Source organism: Setaria viridis, chromosome 1, assembly GCF_005286985.2.
Source record: "Setaria viridis chromosome 1, Setaria_viridis_v4.0, whole genome shotgun sequence".
Classification (NCBI taxonomy): domain Eukaryota; kingdom Viridiplantae; phylum Streptophyta; class Magnoliopsida; order Poales; family Poaceae; genus Setaria; species Setaria viridis.
This window is the reverse complement of record NC_048263.2, coordinates 7,299,535-7,316,856: the sequence shown is the minus strand read 5'-3', so window position 1 is coordinate 7,316,856 and position 17,322 is coordinate 7,299,535. Positions and strand designations below refer to the sequence as shown.

General features: G+C 43.0%; 2 protein-coding genes and 2 non-coding genes across 6 annotated transcripts; 1 reads left to right on the top strand and 3 right to left on the bottom strand.

The window, feature by feature from the left end:
- The first annotated feature begins 73 nt into the window (after nucleotides 1-73).
- On the top strand, nucleotides 74-1,849 carry LOC117849275 (thiosulfate sulfurtransferase 18). The gene is made up of 6 exons (XM_034730839.2): nucleotides 74-239; nucleotides 403-486; nucleotides 607-683; nucleotides 1,143-1,213; nucleotides 1,396-1,449; nucleotides 1,532-1,849. Exons 1-6 carry the CDS (start codon nucleotides 214-216, stop codon nucleotides 1,613-1,615), a joined length of 396 nt encoding a protein of 131 aa, XP_034586730.1. The 5' UTR covers nucleotides 74-213; the 3' UTR covers nucleotides 1,616-1,849.
- On the bottom strand, nucleotides 1,779-10,672 carry LOC117849259 (translation factor GUF1 homolog, chloroplastic). Of its 3 annotated transcripts, XR_004638983.2 has the most exons (23): nucleotides 10,433-10,672; nucleotides 10,100-10,276; nucleotides 9,892-9,978; nucleotides 9,686-9,742; nucleotides 9,466-9,531; nucleotides 8,979-9,041; nucleotides 8,811-8,855; nucleotides 8,593-8,693; nucleotides 8,353-8,449; nucleotides 7,718-7,789; nucleotides 7,108-7,262; nucleotides 6,968-7,025; nucleotides 6,181-6,261; nucleotides 6,019-6,105; nucleotides 5,263-5,334; nucleotides 4,996-5,130; nucleotides 4,393-4,466; nucleotides 4,197-4,284; nucleotides 3,627-3,704; nucleotides 2,964-3,039; nucleotides 2,468-2,508; nucleotides 2,081-2,268; nucleotides 1,779-1,996 (listed from the first exon to the last, which is right to left on the bottom strand). XR_004638983.2 is itself a non-coding variant. In XM_034730827.2 (22 exons), the coding sequence occupies exons 1-22, from the start codon at nucleotides 10,655-10,657 to the stop codon at nucleotides 2,173-2,175; spliced, it is 2,031 nt and encodes a 676-aa protein (XP_034586718.1). In that variant the 5' UTR covers nucleotides 10,658-10,672; the 3' UTR covers nucleotides 1,779-2,172. The 3 variants fall into 3 exon arrangements, 1 of the variants encoding a protein (XP_034586718.1); XR_004638984.2 differs by lacking the exon at nucleotides 10,433-10,672 and having other exon boundaries at nucleotides 10,100-10,288; XM_034730827.2 differs by having other exon boundaries at nucleotides 1,779-2,268.
- A 2,138-nt stretch (nucleotides 10,673-12,810) lies between these two features.
- LOC117841792 (small nucleolar RNA R44/J54/Z268 family) lies at nucleotides 12,811-12,902 on the bottom strand. The gene has a single exon (XR_004637375.1). It is a non-coding gene; the product is annotated as a small nucleolar RNA R44/J54/Z268 family (small nucleolar RNA).
- A 1,731-nt stretch (nucleotides 12,903-14,633) lies between these two features.
- On the bottom strand, nucleotides 14,634-14,724 carry LOC117841793 (small nucleolar RNA R44/J54/Z268 family). Its single transcript, XR_004637376.1, has one exon. It is a non-coding gene; the product is annotated as a small nucleolar RNA R44/J54/Z268 family (small nucleolar RNA).
- Between the last annotated feature and the right edge of the window lie 2,598 nt (nucleotides 14,725-17,322).

The window sequence follows — 17,322 nt, the reverse complement described above, 5'->3', positions numbered from 1 at the left end:
CTCTTTAATCAGTTGTTTTTGTCTCTGCAAATAAATAGCAATGACGACGCAACATCAAAGGTCAGAGAAGACTTGGCGAAAATGATGGGATGGAGCTGTTAGCCAGCAGTCATGCATCCTGGTGATCCTGCCCTGGCAATATAAATGAAGGGATGGAACACTACTAGACAAGAATCTAGATAGGCTTCACAGCAACATATCATCCCTGTATCAATGGCGTCTGCAGACACCAGCAGCAGGTAACTACACTAGAAAGGCAAAGGCAGCTGCCATCTTTACCCATGTCTCATATAACTTTGACTGCATCTGTTGTTGCTTTGACATCGACTTGGTCCATAGATTTTGTAGAGTATCAAGTACGAACAGTTCTGTTTGTAACCACCAGTTTATCTTTATTTGCAGTGACAAGGAGCAGGTCATCCCTGCCATCGACGCTGACCAAGCGCATGCTCTCTTGAGCTCTGGTCATGGCTATATTGATGTCAGGTGCGTTACTCAACTGATCCATGCGTGCTGTAATGTTCATGTTTACTGGAGAAGCTTCCATGGTCATATGATCCACGGCTGCAAATTAACTGGTGGGTATGAAATGAAATGAATCTTCAGGATGCGAGAGGACTTTGACAAGGGCCACGCACCTGGTTCTCGCAATGTTCCCTACTACCTGTCAGTAACGCCTCAAGGTCAGTTTCTTGATCCCGCTTGCTCGTGAAGGACTGTTTGCATTGGGGTGTTTTATTGGAAAGTTCATGATATATTCCAAATTGAACTTTCATTTGGGGACTTTGTAAGATTTAGTTCAAATTTGCACTAAATCCTATCGATTTGGATCCTAAGGTCAGTCTCAATGAAGTTTCATGAAGAGTTTCATGGGCATTAAATTTTATACCACATAAGCAATTTTGCTGACTTGGCAAGGTCATTTATGAGAAGAGTTTCATTAGATGTGAGAGGAGTTTCATCCCCATGTCACTCCGCTGCACAGTTACCTAGTTCTCAGTTTTGGTAACTGTATAATGAAACTGTGCACTGAGACTGGCCCTAATTCACTCTAATCAAACATGCCCCATTTATGACAAGACTTCTGGTGTCGCATTCTTTTATCGCTTATTATTTAATCTGTTCTCTTTGCTGATCCCCAGGGAAGGAGAAGAATCCACAGTTCGAAGAGGAAGTGGCGTCACTCTTTCGGAAGGACGATGTCTTCATTGTGGTAGGTTACTACCTTCATCAATCATATATACTCATATTAGTAATTAGCATCACACAAGTATGGTTTTGTCAACTTAGGCTAGTGATATAACAGTGCCTTGCTCCAAATTAAATTGTGCCTGCATAATAGCATCACCCATCATTTGTCATGAGTCAAAAAAAAATAACTTCATATTTACTTAGGGTTGCAACACGGGGAACAGATCCAGGTTCGCTACTGCAGACCTTCTAAACGCGGTAAATCCAGGCCATCTGAGCTATTAATCTAGGACTAAATCTGATAACTGAGGGTCACACAAGCTGCTTACTTATTGTTCAGGGGTTCAAGAATGCAAGGAACCTGCAAGGTGGCTACCGCTCCTTTCTCCAGAGTGCAAATCAGCAGCCAGCTCAACAGCAGTAGCCACCACCAGTTAATTCAGCTTGCTTGGGGATGCCAGTTTGTGTGCGCTCGTTGTGTCCATTGTTTGGAATAAACTAGGGACTATTTGGGCCTAGTTGAACAGCCCAGTGAAATCATGGCGATATTCCTGCTTTGGCAGGATGTTGGACGACACATTTGTGAATTGTGATGTAATGAACATTCATGATGTAGTACTCTGAAATGAATGTTGAGAGGTGATGCTTGCTACATAAATTTCAGAAGATATATTCAACTATGAAACATGTCATAATGTAGCATTACATGTAATTGAAGTACGTAATGGCCTTCGCCACAAAGCTGACGAGTTTCGTACATTTTCCTGCCAAAATTGTGCCATACGAAATTTTCTGGCTTCATAACCTGGCATACAAAGTAATACCAGTGAATATCAGGTTAATTGCTTGGGTCTGGACGAGCATGGGAACTGGGAAGTTAAGCAACGACCTGTTCTCTTGGACTGTATAATCGTGTGTCGCTCCCAAGCAGAGATCTTTACAGCAGAAAGGAGAGACTTTAGAAAGATTACATGAGCTCTTTCATAGCACCTCCTTTTCCAGTTTCAGCACAGCCATGAATGCTTCTTGGGGAACATCAACCCTTCCAATCGCTTTCATCCTCTTCTTTCCTTCGGCCTGTTAGCAAATATTACATGACCATATTATCCGATGGCTAAAAAATGCTTGTGAAAAGAACTTCCAGTGCCCACTCTACTCTTTAGGTATTATATGCAAAGCTTAAAGCAATTAGCTTTGACCTTTGACCAAGCAAAAATCAATAAATTTTCCCATTATTTTTTACTGCCAAACATCAATAGTTTCTAAGAAAGATTACCTGTTTCTTCAGCAACTTCTTTTTTCTCGTTATATCACCACCTGCAAATCAAAGGCAGCAGTGCTCTGAATAAAGTCTGTAATGCAATGCAAGAATACAGGGATGTTCTCTTCTTTTTCCTTATCTTATAAAAAAGAACACCATTGTACTAACTGCTATTGTGAGAAAAATGAGAATACAGGGATCTTCAGAGGAAGTCAGGCCTCTTTCGAGTCTTGGAAAAGCTGCTTTGCACAGACAGTAAAGCTTCACGTGCACAGATTAAAACCCCCTCTTAGTCACAGTGTTTCTGTTTGGCTAAACAGCCTTCTGTGAATTTTCTCTTTCTAGTTTTTTTTTACCTCTGCTTTTTTTAATCTATATAATAAATACCACAGTAGGGGTTTCCCCTACTGTATTTCGCTCAAAAAAAAAAGAAAAATGAGAGACACGAATAAGATAGCACATCCCATTAGCTTAAGATGCTTTCAAAGTGCACGTAAAGTGTTATGTTTACCATAGCATTTTGACAGGACATCCTTCCTGATGGCCGACAGGGCTTCACTTGCAATGACCTTTGTGCCAATACATGCCTGTCAAGGTTCATATTTGTGTCTGATTACCATGGAAAAACAGGACTGTAAACAGGAATTTTATCACCCCATAAAAAGGATTGGTTGCTATATTTTCCAACAAGCAGTTTATGTAAATTTGCCAATTACTTCTTTAAATTTCATTACTAAAATGCAAGATGAATATTATTTTTCTCTCTTGATTTTTGATGTACCTTACAGATAGTAGGTTGAAAAAGTTTAGGGTACCTTGACCACAAACTATGGCATCTCCAACCCATAGCAGATAGAACACAAATAGTGCAGGTGTGCCACATCATATTCTCCCTCATTAAATATATTTTTCCTATATTTTATTCAAGCCTCATCATCTACTATGTTCCCTCATACTTTGAGATTAAAAAAAGAGTTATGGTTCTCATATACTAGCATGTCTCAAGCACGAGCAAAACTCATGAGAGCAACCCATGCTTCTGCTTCAGTCCATACCTGCACCTCCCTTCATGCTGGTATGGAGTGCTCTTAACTCTCCCATGGTACTCTGCTCTATTGTGCTATGTACATAATTGCTAAAAGAATATGTGAGAACAAGACAGATAAAATCTCACTTGAATAGGAACTCTAAACATTTGTCGAGGTATAAGTTCTTTGAGCTTTTGTGTCAGCGCCCTGCCAACAGAGTATGCCTAGAAAAAGATATTCAACAAGTCAGATTGCCTCGAGAAGCTTTTCCATGACAACTGATAAATAAAAGCTATTTTTCCTGGAATCAAGTCGGCAGGATAAAACGCTCAATAAATACGGTTCATTGCAAAAGAAGATCCATACAACAAGTGTTGCATTACTGTTCTAGGCTGCATGCTTATATAGTTGAGTACACGAGAGTACAAAGGAAAGATAATACATGACTAGACTTAAGACAATGTATCCTTGACAATATGTATTACCACAAAATGCTACATTTCTAAGATCCATCTACCGTTTGCAGCTTGCCATAAGTACAAAATCGATGGAAATATTTCTTTTTCATGGTCAGGGGTAATCATAACTGAACTGTGCCACAGTATATTTATTTATCATTCCAAAAAATATGTCATGAATCAGAAACAACATATGTTCACATCAATGTTTATTTTTTCTGAAAGTTCTATGCATAGATGACAAATCAAGTATAGCACCTTATCTCTATGTACAATTGTTGACAATGCCTCCACAGGATCACCATTGATTTGTATATCCAACTTTACTAGCTGACTTTCCCTGTACCTGCAGAGAAAAGATACCTCAGCTAATTGTTTCACAGGTCTACATGAGCGCTACCAAAAGGCTGCAACTGCAACTACAGAGAAACAAGAGAATAGTAGCAATGAGTACCCGACAAGTGAGTATTCCATACTGGCATATCCTTTGCTTCGAGATTTCAGTTGGTCAAAGAAATCACCAACCATCTGCATATAATTTATACACATCAATACCTATAGAATCTTCATGGAGCCATAGGAAAAGTTTCTTCAACTCCTTGGTATACTGGAATCAATGAAATGCAACAAGACAAAGAATATGCTTTGCAAGATACATCCTTCTTCAATGTTAAAGTCAAACATACTATAACACAAAACAGAGAAGCATCTTTTGCATAGTCAAGCGCAAGAGAAACATTACAGAAGAAGCAACGGATACAGCATGATTACTCGAAATGCTGAGATGCATGTAATACAGTATCAGGTTGCTGCAGAATTAAGGCCGATCATGATGCTTTTTGTATAGTCATATTTATGAAGTAGCAATTTTTCAGATACCCTATATCTGTGTCTTGAATTCCTATTTTTTTGTATATTTTGCAGATGCATTAAGGAATGTTACTTCTACAAGTTTTTCTCTTTCATTAACGGCAAAGAGAATAGTTCCATTTCACAAGGTATAAAGGGGTAGAAAATCGTGTGGATTTTTGTGTGCGCAAAAAGTATGACAACGCACCTCTGCTAGCGGTAGCTCATAAATAATTTTTGCCCTGCTTTCAGTGATGAAGTTCATTTCCTTGAATTCGCCTCTTCTATCTTGAGCCAGCTCCATTATTGGGCCAATATAATCCTTCGGTGTAAGCATTTCAATCTACAGAGGAAAACGCCAGATGCCAAAAAGGGTATTCAGACATGTACAGAATACTGAATACTACAGCTCCCAAAGCTCAGCAGAAAAAATATTACTGCAAAAGGATGGTGAAAATCAAGTTACAGATACAACCTTTACAAATGGTTCTTCAATAGACCTCCGTTTCCCAGGTTCCGGAAGCAAAGACGGATTTGAACATTCAACCTATGTGACAACTGTAAAAATCATGTTTGTACATGCAAATAAAGTTGACTGGTTTGTGCTTTTTTAAAAAAAAATTCAGCTATTTTGGTCTGAGTGCAAATTTATACACACTGAGATGGTTTAGCTACCCGCTCACAAGATGCACCATAGAACTTTTTAGTACTAAGCAATAAAAGGGTAAAAACACTAGGTAACTGCAAATGGTTAACGGTTTACACAGCATCATAAATGATGCCATTTGGTCTCTTGAACTGTACATTCCCCTCAGACTGTACCAGTGATGTACTTCTGTGTTTTAGTAGATAACAGTAACAAAGCTTTTTCTGTAGTTATTTTGTGCAAATACAAAAGTAGGCACTTCTGTACAGCACCACTATTTCATTAGTTGTGCAAGTAACAATTACAGATCACTTCCATAAACTCATGCTCTATAAAGTTCTTAAACCATATATCCTTAGCGTGACGATATTTAAGATTGAGATATGTGATATCTCAAAGGGTGTGATGCTATCCTAACATGCTTAACACAAATTATTTTAACATTTTCTCATTATTAATACAGCTTAGTTCCTGCACTTCCAAGAGATGCTGATTTAAACAATGGGAGTTATTAAGAGTTCCCTATAACTCTTAAGCAACATGGATTCCAGGAAAGACAGGGGTTCAGGATTATAAAAAACTTACAGTTTCACCATCTGCACAGTTCACACGGTAAACCACACTCGGTGCAGTAATTATTAAGTTCAAATTGTACTCCCTCTCAAGCCTTTCCTGAAAATTAGAGAACTTTATTTTGAGTCGTTGTGGTTTTACTACACTGCCATGAACTGAGTAGACTGTAAGAACCTGAACAATTTCCATATGAAGAAGACCAAGGAACCCACATCTGAAGCCAAACCCCATGGCACTAGAAGATTCTGGTTCAAACTGCATCAACAATATGAACTTAGAGAAAATGAAGTATCGTACAAAATACTTATGCATACTCAATTATCAATATTACATAATCCAAATGTGCATTGTGTTTTTCCTCCCCTAAATTTTGTTATCAATCATTGTTATCTGCCTTTTAATGCAGCTATTTGCTCCATACATTTTTGTAAAATGGGATGAAATTCTAACGCGCTTCTTAGCAATTAAAGTGGAAATTTGGTCAGATATTCATAACTGAAGGTACTGACTTTATTGATCAGCATTGTTGGTCGTATTTTAATACAAAAATTAGCAAGGAATCAAGAAACATGAATGTCAAATCCAGGTTATCCTATTACTGCGTATATGTTTAGTTAAACTATCTTCATATTCAAGTATATCAATATACCAATCATGTGTGTTTCAGCTACTGTGTAAACTGAAGATTATTGGTTACATTAGTCGCTACTTGTTAGTACAACCACTTTTGGGTTTGCTATGGTGCATCGTATTTGAGCCTCTGCCGATGCCACTATATATAAGAATCTTGGCATGCTTGCATCAGCATTTCAATTTATGGACTGTATTATATCAATTTCACAATATCCACAATTTGAGTCGCGGAAAAGATGTGTTCCAAACTCCAGATACTAGAAAGGCAACAAATTCATGCCAATCTGATAAATGATGACAGCATGGATAGGTAGGTCAGGAAGTCCACCTTTAGGGCAGCATCGTTTAGCTGAAGTTTTTCCAGCGCTTCACGCAACTCCTCAAACCTATCGACAAATTCAATCTTAATGTAAAAAGAATGCGTTGACAGAAAGAATGAAAACTCAATATAAGGGGAAGATACAGTACTGATCTGCATCTATGGGAAACAAGCCACAGAAAACCATTGGAGTGGCTTCTGAATATCCTGGTAAAGCAGAAGCTGCTTTTTTTGAGTAGTGAGTAATTGTATCACCAACCCTGGCATCTGCTACTGATCGTATAGAAGCAGAGAGATAACCGACCTGTTACCAAGGGATCAACTATCAAGATATTTTATTTGAATGCACGATAAAGATTCAAGAAAAACATCTAAACCAGACCATATGCAGAGCATTGCAAAGACTGATGAAAAATGTATACAGTTTTTAAGGCTTGGTATTCCTTTCTGTGCAGATTGAAGAAAAGCATCTCTGATCTGAACCAGACCGTGCATAGAATTACAAAGACTGCTCATAATTTTATGTAGTTATAAGTTTAAAGGCTTGGTTAAATTGTTATGGCTGCAACAGTTAATTTTTCTAACCTAGCATGGTTAATACATGGCAGATGTACTTTTCTTTATCAGGAATGAGCAGATCCATTTCATAGTTAATAGTTGAAATAAATAGTTCGATAGACAGTTGAGCAATATCCTTGAGAAAACGAAATTAGACACCTGAGCTATCATAGATGTGAGACATTAAAACACCAAAGTTACCTCGCCAGCATATAATTCGTCAACTTGCATCTGATTTGGGGATAAAACACCAATTTCATCAGCAACATATTCCTGTTAATTTTGACAAAAAAAACACCTCAGCATCTACCCACTGCATACACAAGGATGATGAAGATTGAAGAAGACGGCACAGAATTGATTTCTTAAAACTACTCCCTCCGTTTACTTTTATAAGGCGCACACGCATACCAAGATTCAAACTTTACAATCTTTGACCAATAATTTAGCCAACATTTTTTTATTTTTATAATATAAACTTGATATGGTTAGATTTGTAATCAAATGTACTCTCCAATGATTATAAGTTTATAACTATAAATAATGTAAGATAAATGAACGGTCAAAGTGTAATCTAGGAGACCGTGTCAAGTCATATCACGCCTTATAAAAATAAACGGAGGGAGTAATTTTTAATGATGAGAAATACCTAAAGTGGTAAAATACAAATGCTGCACTTTGGTGTGGTGTAATAATTACTAGTAGGGAAACTTTGGACAGCATCTTTACCAGTGGTACTTTTACAGTGCAACGGAACTAACTTTTCCAATAAAAATTATTGCACCAATAGCAAACACACTAAATCTCTGGTGAGATTTAAGTTTTGTTTTGATTACCTTTCCATTGGCCATAAAACATATCTTGTCCCCTTTCTTTATACTGCCATCAGTAACACGGAAGTACACAATTACACCTCTGTATGGATCATAATAGCTGCAACCACAAAGATAACATATAACAGTAGTTCAGAAAATGCAGAAAATTATTGGAGATATAGTAGTGATGTCGTCCGTGTACAAATTCTAGAACATTAATTAGCCGATTCTATGGAGCTCAATTAGTTAAAAAAAGGGAACCTGTCAAAGATAAGAGCCCTGAGAGGATCTTTTGATGTATCTTTTGGTGGGGGGATTTTGGTCACGAGGGCATCTAGTATTTCAGTGATGCCAATACCTTCCTACAGAACACAAAAATAGAAGTTAATATGACGATTATTTTTGTTCATAAAGGCGACGTGATGTTTTATTTTTGCAGCCAATATATAAGTAACTTTGTGGTGAAAAGAAAAACTAACCTTTGCTGAACACCGAATTGCATCACTGCAGTCCAATCCAATTATCTGGGAGACAAGGATGGATTTGTAATTCTAAGAACAAATAACGTAACTTCATGTGGAAAATGATAAACTGTCTCCACAGGATGTAGAGAACAAGTCTTAGATAGGTTGCAGCTTTCAGAATACCTCTTCAATTTCCTGTGCGACGCGGTCAGGTTCAGCACCAGGAAGATCTATTTTGTTTAGAACCTAAACTAGAACAAAAATTCATTGTCAAAAAGACAAATAATGAGAATATATAGCTGGATATCACAATAATAGTTTTTTTACCGTTTCAGTTTGATAGGGACAATCAGACAATTAAAGCCTGGATGTATTTTTTTATGAAGCAGCATGGAGCAAAATTAAGTAAGTCCTTATCCACATTACAGAATAATTTCTTATGTCTGTCTGACCGGAAGGGGAAATTCAAACAGTACAGTAGCTGTCAGTCTTAGTCAGTTTGCATGTTTACTAAGGCAAAAGGGCAATACCAAAAAGGAATGCTACCATCTCAAAGTCTCAGGCAAAGTCCAATGTAAATGGATTTGGCAATGAAAGGTACCGTTTGTGAAACTCGAAATTGAAAGCTCAGTTTGTTCACAGGAAATGGGAGCTAAATTTTAGAACTAACCGGTATGATTTCAAGGTTGTTTTCCAATGCAAGATACACATTCGCTAACGTCTGAGCTTCAACACCCTGCATCATGCCATCAGACATCTTTCACTTTGCTGCAGATGTGTATTGGAAGCCAGCAAAATCATAGGCTGGCTTCTGTGCATTGGCAAGCAGAAGGCAAATATCTTCAAATAGATATCTAATGAAACTTACAGGAAGAAAATATATATTGCACCTGAGAAGCATCAACAACCAGAAGTGCACCCTCACAAGCAGCAAGAGAACGGGAAACCTAGCATCCAGTCAGATAGTTCAAGGATATTTCAATCAGCTTCCAATCTTGAAAATGGTAAGACCGAATTTACCGTACGGAAGCAAGATATCTTTCCCTTAACAAAGTTTCATATGTATGAGAGTGGTATGAGAAATGTGATTATATACCTCATATGAGAAATCGACATGGCCTGGTGTATCAATTAAATTGAGGCAGTAAGGCTCTTTATTCATGACGTAACGCATCCGAGCTGCCTAAAAAAATAATTAGAAGAAGAGCAAGCATATGAAGAATATACTGGAAACCTCACTTAGTAGGATCCATGAAAGGACAAGTGGCAGCCGAAACTATCAAAACACGAGAACGTAGTTGTACCTGCAATTTGATGGTGATCCCTCTCTCCCTCTCCAGGTCCATGTTATCCAGGAACTGCTCCTTCATCTCCCTCTTCTGCACTGTGCCGGTGAGCTCGAGCAACTTATCCGCCAGCGTCGACTTGCCGTGGTCGATGTGCGCAATGATGCAGAAGTTCCTGATATTCGAAATGGGCACCTAGTAGCAGAGACCAAAACGGCCACTGAATTAACACGCCGGTGAGCAGAGGCACGCACAATGGAATCACACCGGTCGTGCTCGACTCTTAGCATCTTAGGTGAGCAACGTGTAATTAAGCTACTAAACCACTAGGTAGGGATGGCGGGGGCTCACCTTCAGGAGGCGGTCCTGGCCGGCGTCGGTGGTGGAGGCAGCGGCGGGCGCAGGGGCCGCGAGGCAGAGGACGCGGCCGCGCGGGGCGGCAGCGGCAGAGAGAGCGCGCGGGCGCGAAGGGGCGCAACCGGGAGCAGGAGCATGTCGCCGACGCCCCGGCGCGGGCGGCGACGGCCGCGGCGCGAGGACGGCGAGGCGGGAGGCGGTGGCGGTGGCGGTGGCCATGAGAGGTGGAGGAGCGCCAGAGCCTGCGGGCCGCAAAGAGGTTTGCTTGCCTCGCCGCCGCGCTCTCTTCTCTCTATCCACAACGCAGCGGGCTGTCTGGTCCCACTCCACTAACCGTTGCAACCGACCCGAGCCGGAAGTGGCCGAGCCCGAGTCGGAAATCGGAACCCGAGCCCGGCTCGAGACAGCCCACCAGGCCTACTAGTTCCCGCCGCCGCTCCAAGCGCGCCGCGTCTATGCCAATTGCCAACTCCTCTGCAGGCGGCGGCCTCGTCGGCCTGATCCGATCCCCCGGTCGGAGGCCCCGCCGTGGAGCGGGATCATCCACCGAGCCTCGCGTGGATTTCTCACCGGGATTGTGGGCGACGAAGTGGAAGCCCGGCCTAGGCTGCCTTCCTCTTCCGGGGTGACGAGTCCCTCGCCGCCGAGGCAGAGACAGCGACGGCGGCGACAGCGAGACACGCCGCCGCGCAAGGGCGCCGGAGACGATCCCTCGCCGCCGCGTGAGTCCCCAAGGTGAGAAGGCCCCTTCGGTTCCCCAACGAAGCGCCGCTCGTCTCGCGATCCGGATGAGGAGGCCAACAAGGTCGCCTCTCCGCCGCCGCCTCGGCGTCGGGCGCGGCTCGGTTCGATGGAGGCGAGGAGGAGCTTCGCCAGGTTGCTGACCGCGATGGAATTCCGGGAGGAGTTGAGAAAGACCAAGGAGGACGAGGAGCTCAGGATCGCAGCAATGGATCCCTCCCTGACCGGCAAAGGCGCAGAGCCGGTGTTCCGCGACAAGCACGGGAGGCGGATCAGCAAGCAACACATGCTCACCGCAGACGAACCCAAGAAGCCAACGGAAGGAGACGAGGCACCGGGCTGGTGCAGAAGCGAGAGGCCGCGGCCAGGTCGCGGGAGCTCGAAGCCGAGAGGAGCAAGCCCTTCGCGCGATCGAAGGGCGATCCCGAGCTGGACGCCATGCTGAGGAGCAGGGTCCGGTGGGGCGACCCCATGGCTCATCTTGTCAAGCAGGCCAAAGAGGAATTCGTGCTGAGGAACTTGGGACATGGCGAGAAGGTGAGATGATCTTCCGGGTTCGTCTTCCCGCAGGATGTGCCCGCCCACAGCTGGATGAGACGCGGGGTGGATCCGCCGGCGAACCACATCGCCGGGATGAAGAACGAGAAGCGATCACTGGAGGGAGAGGCGTATCTCTGGTCTGTTTCGGAAATGTGAAGCTCAGCTGTTGCGCATGATGCATGCACGCCTGCTTCTTTTTTGCTCCTTTTCTGGCTAAAAGACTCCAATAATCAACTAACAGCTCCTGAATTGGTTAGTATTTTGCTCACAGCTTCAGGTTTGGTGAGAATACCTCCCAGTGTCTTACACACATCATTTTCACAGCGACATGACATGCTTCTTGGATACTTTGGATCCATTCTGTGCGCTCACAAGGGGACTGGGCTCCCCAGGTATTGTCAGCCTCTCCTACTATTTCAAACAATGGTACGTGACCAACACGACATCATTTGTCCGGCACAAAATACTGCCGGGGATCAGCGACATAGCTCGCCCCTTCCGGGTCTCAATAGCACCCGCAGCAACACTCTCTATCCATGCCTGCTGTTCCCCAAGACCTGTGGAGGAGTGTTGTGTTTACAGAAGTTAGCTGCGGTTTTCTCCTACACGGCCCGCTCGCCATCTCGGAAAACAGTTTGGGCTTTCACTCTTACAGCCTGGCGCACAATCGTGCTAGGCCCATTGCTTCACCGATCGATGGTAACTGGTAAGCGATAATTGAAATGCAAATGCCTCAGCTTAGAGTTTATTTCACAGCGAGAACGCTACAGAGTATATTTATTATTTAACACCATCATTGGCGATTTGCTCAATTGCTCCTATCACACATACCTAGATAAACAAAGGTTGAAACTTTAAAAGAAACAGACACAAAATTTAAAAGAATTCTAATGAAGAAAAAGATTGCAGATCTAAGAGTATGCGACATTTTTCTGTAGATCGTCATGAAACAATCCGATAATACGTGCATGTTTTTGTGCATCATCGGCAGCCAGTCGAAAAATTGCCTGAGAACAGCAGATTCAAACAAACACTCAAGAACCAAAGATCCAAGATATCCAAAGAGATGTCGATTTGGTTATGGGAAAGCAAAAGCATCAGAGAGATTCCCATTGAAGACTTCAGTCTATCATGCCCAAAAAGAGGGTTCTGATGTCCCTGTCTTGTTCTCATCACCTGCTCCCACTGAATGCCTTTCCAAATCGCCAAGAAATAAGATTAACATAGGAGATATCAAGACGAAGACAAACAAAGGAGATATCGGGATGGGAAAAAAACGAGTCGATGAGGTATGAAGTGGTTCATTGGTGCTGGTTCTTTTAAGAATCTCATTTAGTGCATCCAGTGAGCCCTGCAACACAATTAAACAGGTATTATGAACTGCAAGTTTTGTGTTTGGCAACATTCATACAAAGAATTCATCTAGAAACTGAATAGAAGTACGAACTGTACCTGAGAGGCTACCAGGAACGGGAAACAATCTATAAACATGATCTTGTAACCTTGGGGCATAATCAGGATCAGTTGGTCTAGTTTCGATGCTGTCAAAAATGCAGTGAAACAAGCTGTCCATAAGTACCAGAGAAGATCATCTAAATCAGCAAACCTACTACTCCAGGGAAAATTTGTTGGTCTGTACCTTCTTTGAAGCGCACTAGTAGACTTGGCTTCCCAAAGTAAGCGGAGAACCATTCGGTCACTTCAGTTCCTTCATCATACGCAGAGCCAGACTACTCCCACTGTCCCACACAGAGACGTTATCAATAGTGGTGTGTTCCACCGCAAGAGAAATCTTAAATGGGTCCATTCCAGGTGCTGTGATAGCTGCAAGATGTGGAGAAGTATGAAAAAAAATTGTCTTTAGGGTTCTCCTCTGAAACTAAATATGGGAATCTAATGGCAAATAGTGCACATTTCATACTGGCATGCATTGTTCATGAACAGATAAACTTTTGGCAAGCATTTAGCAGAGCGAGAACATTTTTTCAGTACATAATTGCTAGCAATTGTAGATTGATCAGCATGAATTAAGATTGATTCTACAGTTAGTTCCATCACGGCTAGCAAGATGAGTAACAGGCACCAGCAGTTGGGGCATTGCAGTGCTATTGTATTTCTATTCTACATGGGGAGATAATCATCAGAGAAATGAGGCCAAAGAATACCCATGTGGTCGTCAGCCGCGGGCTGCCAATCCTCGGCGAAGGCCTCCGGCGGCAGCTCCACCCGCTGGGTGCAGGCTCGCCCTTTGGCGTTCACCACCACCCACTGCCGATCCCACCGTAACCCTCCGCCAGATTACACGCCCGACATCTCTGGGAGGAAGAGAATGCGACGGATGGAGACAGCAGTAGCAGCAGTAGCAGAGTGCAGAGGCAGCATACCGGTGGCGGTGATGGGGGAGAACCGGAGGCCACTCGGGGCGACGAGGCGGACGTCGCCATCGCCGGAGCAGAAGGGTGAGAACGCGCCGGCCGCAAAAGTGGACCGTTTTGTAAAATACCAGGATCGCGTTGTAAAAATATTTGGATCGCGACTATTAGAAGCTACTCGGGACAGCACAACTCAGACTCAGAATGCTTGCTTGGATGTCGCAGCTGCTGCAGCCGGCTGCAGCAAATCTCTACCGAACGGACTCTATTCACGATCCAAAATAGCGGGTTTTGTGAAAATGTTCAGATCATATTTGACATATACGTCGGATCGTGACTATTAATCGCAATCCAAATCAAGGGTTTAATGCAAACATTGGGGGATTTCCGTACAATGAGAGCTCCGACTCGCCGGAGCGTCACCGCGCCGGCGTCACCACGGCTCCGAGAACATCGATTGAAACAAACACTCGAAAACCAAAGATCCGAGAGATCCAAAAGGAGAAAAAGGGCAGAGATATCGATTTGGTTTCGGGGAAGCAAAAGCATCAGAGAGATTCCCATTGAAGACTTGAGTCTATCATGCCCAACAGAGGGTTCTGATGTCCCTGTCTTGTTCTCGTCACCTGCTCCCATCGATTCCCTTCCAAATCGCCAAGAAAATATTTTTAAAAAAATCGCTAAGCAATAAGATTACCATAGGTGATATCGAGATGGGAAAAAACGAAGTCGCTACTCGACTCGGGAGCAAAGGAGAAGGGCGCAGATCGCGCGGCGGCGATCGGTGAGGTCGGCGATGCGAGGATATGGGGGTGCTCCGTCGGCCGTTTATACAGCTGTGATCGAACATCTAGGGTTTTCGTGGGCTCGGACTTTTCTGTTCATCTGAAACGGGCCCCTAGCCCCCCTAGGCCGACAATCTCGTGTTGGGCTAGAAAATGGGCCACGCGTACAAACAAAAGCTCATCATACGTATCGTGTGGCCTCGTGGGTTGGGCTTCGAGTCCCGCTTGCGCTCCCTTGCCGGCCCGAAATGCGCGGCTTGAACTCTCCCGCGCTCCCCCGGTTCAGTTCCCGGCTTCCTTCCCGCCATAGCGTCAGCCTTGTTCGGTGATGCATCAGCTCCTTCAGGCTTCAGTGTTTGTATGTAAGCAGGGTTGCTGACAAAGCACATGGAGGGACGGAGGAAGAAGATAATCTGCACGTCATCCGATCGCCCACTGCCGGACTCGCATGCATCGACCTGTACCATACCGTCCTCCTCTAATTTATCCATGGCAAGCAAATTGACCTGAAACTCGTTGTGATAACAAACAGCATAACTGCCCAAATACCCTGTTATTCAGTATTGTTTCTGATGAGGAATTGCAATTTGTTGTGAGTTTTGGTATAAATTGTGTTTTGTCGGACGTTTTATGGAAATTGTGTTGCCCTATTTTTTTTTATTTTACCGTGCTTGCATATTTAATTCTTGACTTCGAACTGACGAAATTGCATCAACGCGCCTTCCGTATCAAAGTATTTTTCGAAGAAAGAAAGAAAGAGCAGGACCATGTCCTCAAAGGAAGAGAAAGAAACACGTCTCTGAAGGAAGAAGTAGCCTCCAGTATTCACCTGAAGAATTGTTAGCAGGTTTCAAAGAAGAAGTGCTAGCAGTAGCAGATGACGGGCAACTCGAAGAATAAGGGGCACCATCAAATGATAAGCAGCCCCTGCTAGTGAAAAATGTGAAATAAGCTTTGATTGAGCATGACAAGCCTTTGTCGACTAATTTTTTTGAAATAAGCTTACCTTCGTAAGTAAGCAGCAGCAAATTCAGCGTGACAGAAATTCAAACAGTTAGTGAATGTACTGTGATACTAGTTGCTAAAATTTGCAACACACACTTCAGGTTGGGTAAGAAGTAAGAACACTTCCCGTTGTTACCTACCGGCAGCAATATATGCATTGTACTTATTTGTCAACGTTACATGCTACAGATAAGTGATAAGTTGTAGAATGTAAAGAAAATTTTACATTACAGCGAAACGCACAATGATCAATTACGTGTACAATTCATAATGCAAAGTCCTTTCAGTAGCACATGCATGCTAGCCCCATTGCAATCCTGACATGAAAATAGATACTATGATAATCGCTCGTGAGCAGAGCTGATTTTTTTGTCCCGTCTCTGATTACCGGCTGCTTCTATTTTGAAGCAATTTTATAATTACTCCCAAAACATTAGTTCTAGAACATATAGTACTGTCGAGAGTCAGTGTTAGATTACTCATATTGTAACGAACAGATGTGGTTCAGGAGATATGTTGGCCGGTAGTTGTAGATATATTCTAGAGAATAGTTTGTTGTATCTTGTTGTAACAGAACTGTTGTAAATCTAGGGCCGGCCAACTACATCCCTGCGCCTACATATTGTAATCCCCCGTTGTGCTATTTGGCACCTTGAAACACGCAGCCGTCGCACCCTGAGATTTGGGGCGACGTTCATCCACGCTTCGCGCCTCTGATTTCTTTCAATCAGCATAGTGGCCTCCAACATAGGCAGTCCCTCTCGGGTGCTTCGTTCTTGGAGGGCATGCGTAGCAATACTCTTGATCCATACCCGCCGTTCCCCATGTTGGGAACTCAAACTTCACTGCCTCCTCGATTGTTCGGATACTTTTCCCACCTACAATCCATGAGGCACAGGGTACTCTGTCATAATGTTACATCTAATATAGTATTTTCCTAACACTGCAATGATCAAATTAAACGATGATGGTTTGCATTTTGAACCAAACACTACACCGCAAATGATGTGCGACTTTCATCCATTCATTACACTGACAAAAATATGACAAGATATTTGAGTTGTGGTGCACATATTGTTATTTGTAAACTCACGCTCACAAAGGTCTAGTCAGTATATGAGAGTGCACGAAGCAATTGGATCGCAAATGGCATGCCGGCATCAGAAGGCGAAACGGGGCAACAGCGACTGACATCCTCCTCCTTGGGCGCGACGCGCACCCTGATCTCACCGAAGAAGAGCTGGGAGTGTCCTTCCTTGTCCTGAGCAATGAAATTAAGGTGGAAATAGCGGATGCCGTCTTGCTCCCCAACAAGAATGGACCCATTACCAAGTGCATGCTTGTACACAAAGCTGGCTTCCTGCACAGTGGGGTAGACACTTCAATTATTGTTAGTAACAAGTCGTTAACATTCACAACACATTTCACTTGAATCTGGAGG